Source organism: Polypterus senegalus, chromosome 1 (genome assembly GCF_016835505.1).
Source record: "Polypterus senegalus isolate Bchr_013 chromosome 1, ASM1683550v1, whole genome shotgun sequence".
Classification (NCBI taxonomy): Eukaryota; Metazoa; Chordata; class Cladistia; order Polypteriformes; family Polypteridae; genus Polypterus; species Polypterus senegalus.
In genome coordinates this window covers 331,985,301-331,999,712 of record NC_053154.1, presented here as the reverse complement: position 1 = coordinate 331,999,712, position 14,412 = coordinate 331,985,301, and the positions used below count along the sequence as shown (strand labels likewise).

Here is a 14,412-nt window from a genome sequence, read left to right as displayed (position 1 = left end):
GTAAGGTTAAGTAATATACACTCAGCTAAAGGATTATTAGGACCACCATACTAATCCGGTGTTTGACCTTCAGAACTACGTGGCATTGATTCAACAAGGTGCTGAAAGCATTCTTTACAAATGGTGGCCCATATTGATAGGATAGCATCTTGCAGTTGATGGAGATTTGTGGGATGCACATCCAGGGCACGAAGCTCCCGTTCCACCACATCACAAAGATGCTCTATTGGGTTGAGATCTGGTGACTGTGGGGGCCATTTTAGTACAGTGAACTCATTGTCATGTTCAAGAAACCAATTTGAAATGATTCGAGCTTTGTGACATGGTGCATTATCCTGCTGGAAGTAGCCATCAGAGGATGGGTACATGGTGGTTATGAAGGGATGGACATGGTCAAAAACAATGCTCAGGTAGCCCGTGGCATTTAAACGATGCCCAATTGGCACTAAGGGGCCTAAAGTGTGCCAAGAAAACATCCCCCACACCATTACACCACCACCAGCAGCCTGCACAGTGGTAACAAGGCATGATGGATCCATGTTCTCATTCTGTTTACGCCAAATTCTGACTCAACAGAAATCGAGACTCATCAGACCAGGCGACATTTTTCCAGTCTTCAACTGTCCAATTTTGGTGAGCTCGTGCATATTGTAGCCTCTTTTTCCTATTTGTAGTGGAGATGAGTGGTACCCGGTGGGGTCTTCTGCTGTTGTAGCCCATCCGCCTCAAGGTTGTGCGTGCTGTGGCTTCACAAATGCTTTGCTGCATACCTTGGTTGTAACGAGTGGTTATTTCAGTCCAAGTTGCTCTTCTATCAGCTTGAATCAGTCGGCCCATTCATTCTCCTCTGACCTCTAGCATCAACAAGGCATTTTCGCCCACAGGACTGCCGCATACTGGATGTTTTTCCCTTTTCACACCATTCTTTGTAAACCCTAGAAATGGTTGTGCGTGAAAATCCCAGTAACTGAGCAGATTGTGAAATACTCAGACCGGCCCGTCTGGCACCAACAACCGTGCCACGCTCCAAATTGCTTAAATCACCTTTCTTTCCCATTCTGACATTCAGTTTGGAGTTCAGGAGATTGTCTTGACCAGGACCACACCCCTAAATGAATCAACTGCCATGTGATTGGTTGATTAGATAATTGCATTAATGAGAAATTGAACAGGTGTTCCTAATAATCCTTTAGGTGAGTGTAGGTAAGTGTCCTCTGATTGGCCGGGTCAGTCGAAGGAAGATAGTTGAAGACAGTTGAGGCAGAACGCCGAAACGAGACGGGAAGAAAGAAAGAGGAACTAAATTTAGCAAACCGCTAAAACAAAAAAAGGGGTGACCTGAAGAAGAGAAAGACGGCAGGACACGAGTTCAGCGATGGCGGACAGCGAGTGAGGAGGTTGTTTCAGAGACAGGGAGACGGGAGGCCCAACGGAGGTACCCGAGGATAAAGGGAAGGACTTTCCGACAAGGTCTGTGTTTTTTGCTTGTTTGTTTGAAGTGGCTTGAGTTAAATCCTCAAGTGAAGGGGACACTTCTGTTTTGTTAATTTGGTCACCACACACCCGAGCTACGGTTTGGGGCCCCCAACGTACTGCGGAAATTAATAAGGGTGAGCTCCCCAGTAGTACCGGACCGACGATATATGTATAGCTGTAAATAATTTAGTGTTTGTGTTTATTATGTATTGTATATACAGTGGTGTGAAAAACTATTTGCCCCCTTCCTGATTTCTTCTTCTTTTGCATGTTTGTCACACAAAATGTTTCTGATCATCAAACACATTTAACCATTAGTCAAATATAACAGAAGTAAACACAAAATGCAGTTTTTAAATGATGGTTTTTATTATTTAGGGAGAAAAAATCCAAACCTACATGGCCCTGTGTGAAAAGTAATTGCCCCCTTGTTCAAAAATCACCTAACTGTGGTGTATCACACCTGAGTTCAATTTCCTGATTACTGCCACACCTGTTTCAATCAAGAAATCACTTCAATAGGAGCTGCCTGACACAGAGAAGTAGACCAAAAGCACCTCAAAAGCTAGACATCATGCCAAGATCCAAAGAAATTCAGGAACAGATGAGAACAGAAGTAATTGAGGTCTATCAGTCTGGTAAAGGTTATAAAGCCATTTCTAAAGCTTTGGGACTCCAGCGAACCACAGTGAGAGCCATTATCCACAAATGGCAAAACATGGAACAGTGGTGAACCTTCCCAGGAGTGGCCGGCCGACCAAAATTACCCCAAGAGCGCAGAGACGACTCATCCGAGAGGTCACAAAAGACCCCAGGACAACGTCTAAAGAACTGCAGGCCTCACTTGCCTCAATTAAGGTCAGTGTTCACGACTCCACCATAAGAAAGAGACTGGGCAAAACGGCCTGCATGGCAGATTTCCAAGACGCAAACCACTGTTAAGCAAAAAGAACATTAGGGCTCGTCTCAATTTTGCTAAGAAACATCTCAATGATTGCCAAGACTTTTGGGAAAATACCTTGTGGACTGATGAGACAAAAGTTGAACTTTTGGAAGGCAAATGTCCCGTTACATCTGGCGTAAAAGGAACACAGAATTTCAGAAAAAGAACATCATACCAACAGTAAAATATGGTGGTGGTAGTGTGATGGTCTGGGGTTGTTTTGCTGCTTCAGGACCTGGAAGGCTTGCTGTGATAGATGGAACCATGAATTCTACTGTCTACCAAAAAATCCTGAAGGAGAATGTCCGGCCATCTGTTCGTCAACTCAAGCTGAAGCGATCTTGGGTGCTGCAACAGGACAATGACCCAAAACACACCAGCAAATCCACCTCTGAATGGCTGAAGAAAAACAAAATGAAGACTTTGGAGTGGCCTAGTCAAAGTCCTCACCTGAATCCAATTGAGATGCTATGGCATGACCTTAAAAAGGCGCTTCATGCTAGAAAACCCTCAAATAAAGCTGAATTACAACAATTCTGCAAAGATGAGTGGGCCAAAATTCCTCCAGAGCGCTGTAAAAGACTCATTGCAAGTTATCGCAAACGCTTGATTGCAGTTATTGCTGCTAAGGGTGGCCCAACCAGTTATTAGGTTCAGGGGGCAATTACTTTTTCACACAGGGCCATGTAGGTTTGGATTTTTTTCTCCCTAAATAATAAAACCTCAAAAAACTGCATTTTGTGTTTACTTGTGTTATATTTGACTAATGGTTAAATGTGTTTGATGATCAGAAACATTTTGTGTGACAAACATGCAAAAGAATAAGAAATCAGGAAGGGGGCAAATAGTTTTTCACACCTCTGTATATTTGTAAAATACCAAGTTTGGAAAACCTGTTCCTTTTGCATTTAAGTAAAGAGAGACCTTTTTAAATTTGAGTAATGATGATTTGGTTATGTGTTTAAAGGTTGAAGGTGGCATGTATTGTACATGCCAACAATAGAGGCGGCGACACCATAATAAAGAGCTCAGGGCCTGGCACACGGAGTACAGGAAGGGAGTTACATGACTATAGCTGGTGCTGGCAGTTTAAGGGTTAACCACCCGAATAGGAACTGGGATAACTTTACAAATGGTGGAACACAAGAGCTGGAATTTGTAGAAGTAATTAGTCGCTATCTTTTAACTCGGTATGTTAAAGCACCAACATCGGGTGAAGTCTGTCCAGATTTAGTATTCCGTAATAATCAGGATAGAACTGAAGGTGTGATTGGATCACTGGGGTCACATGACCACAATATACTACAATTGTCAGTGTTTTGTAAGAGTGTGAATGTAAAGACTAAAACTGTTAAGTTGAAGTTTGGTAGGGCAGATCTTGAGCAGATGGAACAAAGTCTAAGGAGGATAAACTGGGATAAGCTGTTAAGTGTGGAGACAGTCGAGGAGCAGTGGAGCAGGTTTAGAAATGTAATGCTGGACAGGGACAGACCTACATTTGGAATTAATAGGAAACTAAAATAAAACTCCACAGTGGGTTAATAAAGAGTTAAAAAAAGAAGCTGCAAAGGAAAAAACAGACGACTAAGACGAATAACTGCAAAGTGAATCACAACCATTAAGAAGGAGATCAGGGAGGCTAAAAGACAGTTGGATAGAAATAACAGTAAAGGAGAAAGACGACCATAAGAGACTCTTTAGTAGTAAAAGAGGAGGAGGAGAGGAATTAAAAGATACAGACTGAGAAATAGAGGACCCCTGAACTCACGTTTATCTGAGGTCTTCACAAGTGAGGGAGTGGATAACCTCAGAACAGTAACAGGGACTACTAAGGAGGTGCCGAGGGATTTGGAAATGTAGAGAGAGAAGAGCAGCTGAGATTAAACAGGCTGACATGAAACAAATCACCAGGAGCAGATCAGATTGACCACTGAGACCATAAGGAGGTTGGCGAGTGCAGATAGAGACACCTGGCACACACGTTTAGGAAGTCATTGGGCACTGGAGAGACTCCAAAGGACTGGAAAATGGTGAATATCATCTGATTACATAAAAAGGGTGACTGGGCCAAGCCAAGCAACTACAGGCCAGTAAGCTTAATGAACATCACAGGAAAATGAATGGAAGGAAATATTAAGGAGAAGATGGAGCAACACCTGGCAAGAACAGGACAGGACAGTCAGCGTGGGCTCAGAAGAGGGAGGTCGTGTTTTACTAACAGGCTGGAATTCTATGAGGAGCCAACAAAAGGATACGACCAGAGTGGAGCAGAGGAGATTATTGATGTGGACTTTAAAAAGTCATTGATGAGGTGCCACACGAGAGGGTGGGCATCAAACTAAAAGAAGTGACAGTTCAGGGTGTGGGGTGCAGAATTGGCTCAGACACAGGAAGCAGAGGGTGATGGTGTGAGGAATTTCATCAGAAAAGGCCGATGTTAAGAGTGGTGACCAGCAGGGGGCAGTGCGGGGGCCACTGCTGTTTTTAATAAATATAAATGATTTAGATAGGAATGTAAGGAACCAGCTGGTTAAGTCTGCAGATGATACCAAGATAGGTGGATTAGCAGATAATTCGGAATCCATTAAATCTTCACAGAGGGACTTGGACAGCAGACAGGCTTGGCCAGATTTGTGGACGATGACATTTAATGTCAGTAAATGTAAAGAATGACACATAGGAAGTAAAAGTGTGAGGTCTGGATAGTCAATGGGAGGTCTGAAAATCGAGAGTCCGCCTTATGAGAAGGATTTAGGAGTCACAGTGGACTCTAAGCTATTGACTTCCCGACAGTGTTCAGAAGCCATTAAGAAGGCTCACAGACTGTCAGGTTATATAGCGCCTTGATGTGTGCAGTACAAGGAGGTCACAGGAGGTTCTGCTCCAGCTTTATAACACACTGGTGAGGCCTCATCTGGAGTCCTGGGTGCAGTTTGGGTCTCCATAAAGACATAGCAGCACCAGAGAAGGTCCAGAGAAGAGCAACTCGGCTGATTCAGGGCTACAGGGGATGAGTTAGGAGAAAAGATGAAAAGAGCTGAGCCTTCAGAGAGATGAAGAGAAGACCTGCCTGAAGGGTTTAAAATGATGAAGGGTCCAGTGGATCAAGACTTTAAATTGAGTTCATCAAGAACATGGGGACACAGTTGGAAACTTGTGAAGGGGGAATTTTGTACAAACATTAGGAAGAGAACCATAGACACATGGGCGGCACGGTGGCGCAGTGGGTAGCGCTGCCGCCTCGCAGTAAGGAGACCTGTGGGTTCACTTCTCAGGTCCTCCCTGTCTTATGTTTGCATGTTCTCCCCGTGTCTGCGTGGATTTCCTCCCACAGTCCAAAGACATACAGGTCAGGTGCATTGGCGATCCTAAATTGTCCCTAGTGTGTGTGTGTGTGTGTGCCCTGTGGTGGGCTGGCGCCCTGCCCGGGGTTTATTCCTGCCTTGCACCCTGTGCTGGCTGGGATTGGCTCCAGCAGACCCCCATGACCCTGTGTTAGGATGTAGCAGGTTGGACAATGACTGGCTGACCACAGACACATGGAGTAAATGACCAGGTAGTGTGGTGGACAGTTGGACCCTGAAGTGGACAGGACTGGTGAGTTTTGTTGGGCTGAATGGCCTCTCCTCGTCCAGACTCTTCTTGTGTTTTAATGTTTTGCTGTGAATGCACTTGGTGGTGTGGTGAGTTCTGGTGATTACTGGGCTTTTTAAATGATTTTTTTTTTATGATTTGCTGGATTTCTGTTCTTGATTTCTTTTGCTGGATTGCTGATTTTAAGTTGCTCTCCTTAGGCCTTTACAGACTTGTCCAGCTGTTTCTTTTCTGTCTACCAGAGCTTTCTATTTTTTTAAATGCATTTTTTATTCATAAAAATTCCACGTTGCCCTCTGTATTATTAGCCGGGTTTTTGAAGGTATGTCTCCCTCTAGTGGGCGTTTTGAGTATTTTTGCGACTTTTTAATTCACGGCAGTCCAAGAGCTCCTCTGGAGTTTGTGTAATTAAAAGCTCAATAATCCCAATTGTCTATCGATGAGTGTGTCATTAATGGAGTGTGACGTGTCAAGCTCTCTGGCGTCTGTCCTGGCCTGTGCGCAGTGACTGAAGGTGATCAGGTTCACCAGTTTTCTGAGTCCGCTGGTGGGCACAGTGATCCCTTCAGACTGGACATCTTTCTGCCATCATTTCCAGTAGACTCTCACTGCAGACCTCCAGAGCTCCTCTCCATTGCAGAGCCAATCAGATTGCAGACCAACCTGTCCGTTATGCATCAGTGATGCCACGTGATGCGCCCAATCTTTAGCGTCTTTCTCATGACCCCTTATTTCGAAGGGTGGCATACCTCCTGCTTTGCGTTTATAAAACATCCTTATGCTACGGTTAAGATTCGGGTTGTGGGCGGAGTTATCTGACTCATGCATAATAAGTGCTGTTGAGTGGGCGTGTCATGCAGTGGGCGTGTCGTGTAGTACAGTGACACTGTCATGTGAGTTTAGGCTTCTAAGATTTTCCACCATGTGACAGAAACGTGCATCCTAATTAGCTGTTTGCTGCGCAGCTCCGGGGGTCTGCACTCAGACCCTTCTCACAGTTTCAGTGTCTGCTTTTTCTAATCAATTTTTTTTTTTAAAGGCCACAGGCTTTGTGCAGACAGACAGGTCACCTGCTAAATACACACGTCACCCACAGAGGGCCCTGATTGGCTGTGGAGGTGCATTTCTGTTGCCAGGTAATGGGTAGTGATTGACAGGCAGGGTTTGCCAGCCTGAATGTTGCATTGGGCACAATAACTGGCAAAAGGTCGGGTTATGTGCCACATGTTCACACTGGGTTGCACCCTGCCCGTTAAAGGCACTATATTCAGTTAAACCCCAAAGCTGAACCTTCACCTGCCCGAGGTAAATGGAGAGTTTTTAGGTACAATTTTGTGGGTGCAAAGGAATGAAAAATTGAGGAGCCTTTGAAGATTTGCCCCAAACTTACCAGGAACTGCTGGCAGAGGGACGTCCATCTTCACAGTCTGCAGTCACCGTCTCTGGATTTGATGCCAGCCTTGCATTGGGCACACTGAGGCACTCCCACCAAAATGCCAGGTAGAAGACGGTCTAATGGGGAGCTGGACTGCGGGGTCAAGCACAGCATGGCATCAATGCAACCCGCTGTCTTGCAGGCAAGGAGATCTGCCACCATCTTCCTGACATCTGACATTATGAAGCAGAATGTGAGGAGCTGCCAAATCCTTCCAACCTACAGATGGTGAATGCCTCCTCATCTTGAGCCCACTGTGCCAGTTCACTTTTTATGGTGAAATCAGATTCAAATGCGCAGGGAAAGTGTGACAGCAAAGCAGAGTGGCACTCATCAGCGCCCCTCAGTGGGCACCCCAGAGTCTGAGGCTTGAGCTTATGGCAGTGCAGCTTAGTAAATCGGGTTCACTTTACGTGGCTTTGTGGTTCTGTGGGACCACCCTGTGACACTCTAACATACCAGCCATTTATTAGCCACATTCCTGTTAGTCTGGAGCTGGGCTCAACTCCTGTCGGTTGGCATGTTCTCCCCACATCAACTGGGGTCCTCTAGGTATATGCCTGGGGTCTTAATGGATTGGCATTCATTTTGGGGTGATTTCCTGCCTTGAAGCCCCTGCCGCTGGGGTTGGCCTGGACTGGAAGTTTAGAGATGACGAGGCCAGCCAAGCCATCACGTCAAGTGGAAAGATGAAGACCCCCACTGTGGCGCTTTTTTCAGGGTGATTCACACCTTCGGTGAATGCGCATTTCCCCCCAACTTGACCCCGTGGCTCATCTCGACTTGCTCAACTTCCCCTCTTCGGACATCACCCGCGTTTTTAGTCGACTTTCACCCTCCACCTGCCCTCCACCAGGCCTTCACTTTACTATTCATCGACTCCCACGGTTGATACGAGGTATCTCTACATCTGCATGCCCAGAGCTTTGAGGGTCTCACCTGGTGGGCACCGGCCATTCCAGCATTAGAAGTCCACTATTCCATGTGCCCTGAAGTTCAAACTGGCACACGAGTCTGCAGCTCTGTCATTGCCTCTTTTGTTACTGAGCAGCCAGCCAGCCATCCATCTTCCAAGGAAATGGCTGCAAGCTCATAGGGTCAGCTGGGTGTCTGAACAAGTGATGAGAAGAGCTGGCATCTGGGTAAGACACTGGAGTCATAAAAACCTGAAGCCACAGGGATAAGAGGTGGCGCTCCATTGTGACTGCAGGCTGGCATGCTGAAGGGCACCTTACTGAATGAGAGCTGAGGGTCAGCTGGTTGCTGAGTGTCCACATGAGCCATCATGGTGGCCTCAAACCTGCTTAATCCAGTTAAGGTTCAGGGGTCCATAGCCTATCCCAGCACAAGGGTGCAAAGCAGGAAACATGACATTCAGGGTGGCAGCCCATCACAGGACCCGACTGGCATTACCATTAAACTTAACACACAGGTGTTTAGTGGTGGGTGAGGAAAAACCACACAGGCACAGGGAGAACATGCAACCGCCACACAGAAAACAGCTGGGCGCAGGACGCCAGATCTGTGAAGTGGCAGCATCTGTGCCCACATGACGCACATGAAATGATTTCCCATTAACACAGCTGGTTTGCACAACAAATTTATTTCACTCAATTTGGCGATGCGGCTGCCCTCTGACTCCAGTCAGTTCGTCTTTGATATGCCAACTCCTGCTGTCACCCCCTGTGGGCACCTCTCTGTGCCCAAGGGGTTCAAACGATTGAGGGAGAAATCCGCTTTGATTTGTCGTCTTTTTGCTCTGTGCAGTTTTTGTAACACGGCAACCTTCTTTACTGCCCCCTTGTGGCAGCCTTGGCACTGTCCTGTCGGCCTTCTCTTCTAAAAGAAAGTCCTGTAAGGAAAAGTAGAGTTTAGAATTCCACGTCCATCAATGCCATATCCCACCACAATGACCATTCGGAACACAACAGTAACAATCACAGGTGCCCTACGTCCACAATGGACCACTGGCTGATAATAAAGGATGGCTATGGCGGGCTGTCTGAGCAGGGGTGGGCCACAATGTGGACCTGGGTCACCCGGGAGAGGAGGCTGAGGGGCACTTCACTGTGTGAGCTGATTGGGTCACTCTTGTAATGACATTTGGGGATCGAGGAGGCCAGCAGGGGGCAGTGTTGGTGCTTTATTAGACTCACTTTAAGGGCTGAGGCCCCACTTAGCTCCTACATTCAGTCAGTCTTCTGCCTGCTGGCATGTCACCTCATAGTGAAAGGCACTACATATGATAAAGAATGACCATTAGAGACTGACCACAGGGTCCGGAAATGCACCAAACCAACCAAAGATTACTGACAGGCATCTTTTCTCAGCACCCACACCCTGCACCTCCTCATCTCTTCATTGACAGAGAACGACAGATGGGCACCGGGCACCAAACTCATTCGAACATCACAACATGAGAACATTACAGCAAAGACAAAACAAAGCAACGCAAAACAAAAACCTCCTGAAAACAGCAAAGCACGTCGAGCCAAATGCACTACAAGGTCTCAGGCCAAACTGGCATAGTTACCATCAGGCACTACATCTGAAGCAGGTACCCTTGTCTGTATATTGCGGCGCTACCCTGGAAAGCTTTTCTGTTGGCACTGGGGGCGAGCGATGCTGCCTGCCTCCTAAACACACAAACAGGACAGAGTCACGTCGGGGCAGATGGGCTTCAAATAGCAACACATGGGCTGGGCGTGGTGGCTCATACCTGCTGGGGTGGGTTACCTTACCTGTGGAAACTGCGGTGTGAAGAGCTTTGGGGCAAAAGGAACCTTATTAGTCACTCATAGCTGGTGAACGTGCACAACGCATTGTGGATGAACCTTTGACGTTATCTGATCTTCAGCCAAACCCTAATGACAGCTGGAGGGAGCTGGAGTGGACACTTAGCTGTCCATCTGTCTATTCATCCATCGGCCTGTCCACCCATCAAGTCATCTACACATCTCTGCAACTGTCCGTCCAAAGACCCATCTATCTCTCCATCCATCTAGTCAGTCATCCATCTACCCATGCATGCATCTGTCCAATCAACAAACCATCCATCCTTCCATTCATCTGTCTATTCATTCATCCATCCATCCATCTATGCATCTGTCCAATCAACAATCCATCTATTCATCCATCCATCTATTCATTTAGCCAGCCATCTGTCCATCCAACCACCTATCTAAACATGTATGCATCTGTCCATTCAATAACATATCCATTCATTCAACTTACCAATCCCATCCAGCCGTTCATCTACCCATCTATGCATCTGTTCATTCAACAACGTAACCATTCATCCAACTTACCCATCCCATCCATCCATTTGTCCATCCTGCCACCTATCTACCTGTGTGTGCGTCTGTCCATTCAACAACACATCCATTTATCCATCTCTCCATCTGTACCTCCATTGATCCACCCATCTGTCCGTCAAGCCACTCATCAGCCTACTCTTCCAGCCACCATCTACCCATCTATCCATTCATCAGTCTGTCCATCCATCAGCTCCTACATCAATACACCCATCTATGCCTCTGTTTATTCCATCCATTCTTCCGTTCATCTACCCATCTATACATCTCTCTGCTTTTTCCTTTCAGCTATTTGTCCACCCATTTATTAATTTGTCCATCTGTTCATTTATGTACGAGTTCAACCATCTGTAGATCCATCCATCCATCCATCCAGTCATTCATTTTCTGAAGTCACTTTTTAATGCCAGCAAGTTGAGATCACAGGGCACTCCCAAGCTGGGCCCATCCATGAACTTTTGACTGTGGTACATAGCAAGTCGACGTGGACACACAGGGAGGGCATGCCAACTGCACACAGATCAAGTCAGGGCTGGTATTGAACTTGAGCCCCTGGAACTCTAAGCATTGTGCCACCCCACAGACGGGCAAATAACCACAAACTACCGGCCTCATTGCACTTGTGTCACAAAGTCATCTCACACACATTGTGCCCATATGAAAAAGTCAATGCTCCCAAATTGGATCAATATGTTGTGATCAGTGGGCAGGGTGGACCAGAGAGAGCAAAGGGTGGCATAGGACAGGCAGGCACAGGATGAATGTGTGACCAAAACATGGAGTTTGGCCAGCAGGAGGCGCTTCCAAGCTTCTTTAAACAGACACACAGCTGTGCCACCTTGAAGACCTACAGGAGGCCCAGGGGGCTACCAGAGGGCACTGTGGATTGGTATTACTGAAATGAAATAACTGAATGGGTGGGAGGGGAGAGGGAGTGGGGTCAAGGGTCGTGTTGATTGTCGATGTCTCAATTTTGTATTTTGGGCATCCTTAGCATAATTTTGGGTCTGTAGCTGTGATGAGAGTGCCCCCTGACTTTGGTCAGCCCTCACAAGTGGACAGACAGAAGCCAACTGCAGGGCTCACTTTACTTGTATGACACTCAATGTGCCCCCTTTCTTCTTCAGTATGGTATGATGGGCAGCAGGGTAGACAGGGGAGGCTACACATTGGCACAGACAACCTGACCAGAACCACTGACTGACCAGCAGAAGGTGCCTTGTGTTCATTTGATATCAGTAATCTGAAAGGTGACCGTCACTTAGCTTGGCCAAGTGTCCATGTTTTAGTGCACTCCCTGCTGGAGGGGCAGTGTCTTCCAACAGTAGATTGTGGCACACCTGACCAAGACATGACATAAGAAGGACTTGGCAAACCTAACTGGAGGTCAGAACCTATTCTGACCCGGAAGGGGCACCAGTTCTTCACAGCACCCACTTATACACCCACAGGGCTAAGCTGGCATTGTGAAATCACCTAGCCTGCACATTTTTGTGGATATGGGAGGAAGACCCACAGAGACATGGGAAGAACATTCATATGACACACAATGCCAGGACTGGACATAGAACAAAGCCATTATGTGCCCACCAGGGCCTTCAACCAGAAGACTGTTCAACGGGACTCATACCATATTGAACATTACCCACAATGCTGCCTTAGGGGCAGATGGCATCACATGTCATATTTTTGTAGTCACCAGCTGGCATGCTGCGTGAACAGGCAGACAAGCATTAGGATCTGGATGAAGATCTCATAACAGTCAATGGCAGCCATATGCAGAAAGCCCCATAGAGGCCCCAGGCCAACAGAAGCCTCACTGACCGCACCCCTGGCATGAATGACCACGGCCCCCTCATTGACCGAGCCACGAGTGATACGTACACTTCATCTTCATACTCCTTTGGCGGTGACACGGCGATGACCAGGTCAATCCAGTCCTGTGGGGATGAGAGATGAGAGAGAAAGTCACTCGGGAGCTGCAATTAGCCGGTCAATGGAAAAACAATCATGTCCTCCATAATGAGCTGCCATCTAATAGAAAAACCTCAGGAGCCGCGCGCCAGCGTCTGGGGGGGCCACCACCTCTCAGCCTCTCGTCTCAGGTGGTCCTCATTTTTTAATCTGCGGAAAATGAGAGGAAGCTGTTTAAAGTCTCGGACTTAAATTATTGATACAACGTGGAGTGGATGCCAGAGACCACCAGGCAGGTGACACAGAGACGGACAAAGCAAAACGGAGACACGTGAGGGTGGCTCAAATGTGATCCAAGGAGCCAGGATGGTGGGGAGTGACCCCTCTGTGGTGTGACAAGGTGCTTCTTGTTAAATTATGGTGGAGTCTCATTATACAAACGGAATTGTCTGTGTAAGGCACTATGTAAGATGGCACAATGGTCCAGTGGGCATTGACTCTCCACACATTTATGTGGTGCCATCTGATGGGTGAAAGGTGTCCTTTTATTGTCCTCTGTGATGCAAGAGTTTCAATGTAACCTGAAGGTCACCAGTTCAAGGAGAATTCAGATGGCACGTCATTACAACACAGCAGGGCATTGGACTGGGTGGGCTGTGGGGTCGTCCAGTGGGTGGTAAGGGGTGCCACTTCATGGGTTCAGTCTGTGTGGAGTTTGTGTGTTCTTGTATTCAAGGGGTTCAGGAATCTGAATGGGGACTGGCAACACAACTTAACCTTGTGCTGTCATTGAAAGGCACTATATAAGACTGGGAACTTATTATAACATAGCAGCACATTGGACTGGGGGCTGCATGGCATGCCCAGGGAGTAGAGGTGCCCTTGTGTCTGTGTGGAGCTTGCATGTTCTCCCATTGTTCATTGGGGGTCAGTAATTTGAGTGGTGACTGGCAAGTCAACTTGGCCCTGTGCCCAATTTTTTCCTAGTATGTTGAGCATTGGGGGGTGGGGCCAAATGATGCTGCAGTTGTAAGCCCCGCCCCATGAGCTATTTAAGAGCCTCATTGACCAGAAGTGCGCCCCCTGCAGGAGGGGTTGTGTCTTAACACTTGTTTTGTCCAGCATATATTTCAGACTCTGGCATGGCAAAGCTGCTCTAGACATAACATTCAGAGTCACGGGGGTCTTAGCCTACCCCATCAATAGGCCCACTCAAGCCCCCCCCCATCACTGCATGCTATTGTCTATCCTGCTATTTGTCCGTTAATAGGATTTTATCACATGATGCCCCCTCTAGTACTTCAGATGCCCTCCTTGTCATTTTGGTCGAACCAACCAAAAGAGGGCACCAGTGCATAGCAGTGCCCACTCACACACCCACAGGACCAGGCAGAAATTGTCAACTAGCCAAACTGGTACATTTTTGGGAATACAAGAGGAAATCTTGCAAGGACACGGAGAGAACATGCAAACAAACGCCACACAGACATAACCAGGGACTCTTAGGAAATGCCCGGCTTTCTTATTTGTTCTTTTTTATATTATTGTGTGAGATCTGCTATTGATTACGTTTTTGTTTCCCTTTTCAATTAATATTTATATACATTATCAGCTACTCTTCATTCTATTGGTCCTTTTTACTAGTATGTTGAACTTTGGGGGCGGGGCCACCTGATGCGGCAGCTATAAGCCCCGCCCCCTGCGCTATTTAAGAGCCAGCTGTGTCATTCGCTAAC

General features: G+C 47.0%; 1 protein-coding gene across 1 annotated transcript in view; it reads right to left on the bottom strand.

Annotated features, from left to right (window-relative positions):
* Window positions 1-9,042: 9,042 nt before the first annotated feature.
* The window catches only part of ush1c (Usher syndrome 1C), a 132,041-nt gene continuing 126,671 nt past the window's right edge, over window positions 9,043-14,412 (bottom strand). Inside the window, exons 27-28 of the mRNA XM_039740557.1 lie at window positions 12,647-12,702; window positions 9,043-9,300 (exon numbers count right to left, since the gene is read on the bottom strand). Of these exons, the coding sequence (XP_039596491.1) occupies window positions 9,288-9,300; window positions 12,647-12,702 (69 nt within the window). The 3' untranslated portion in view covers window positions 9,043-9,287. The remainder of the gene's footprint in view (window positions 9,301-12,646; window positions 12,703-14,412) is intronic.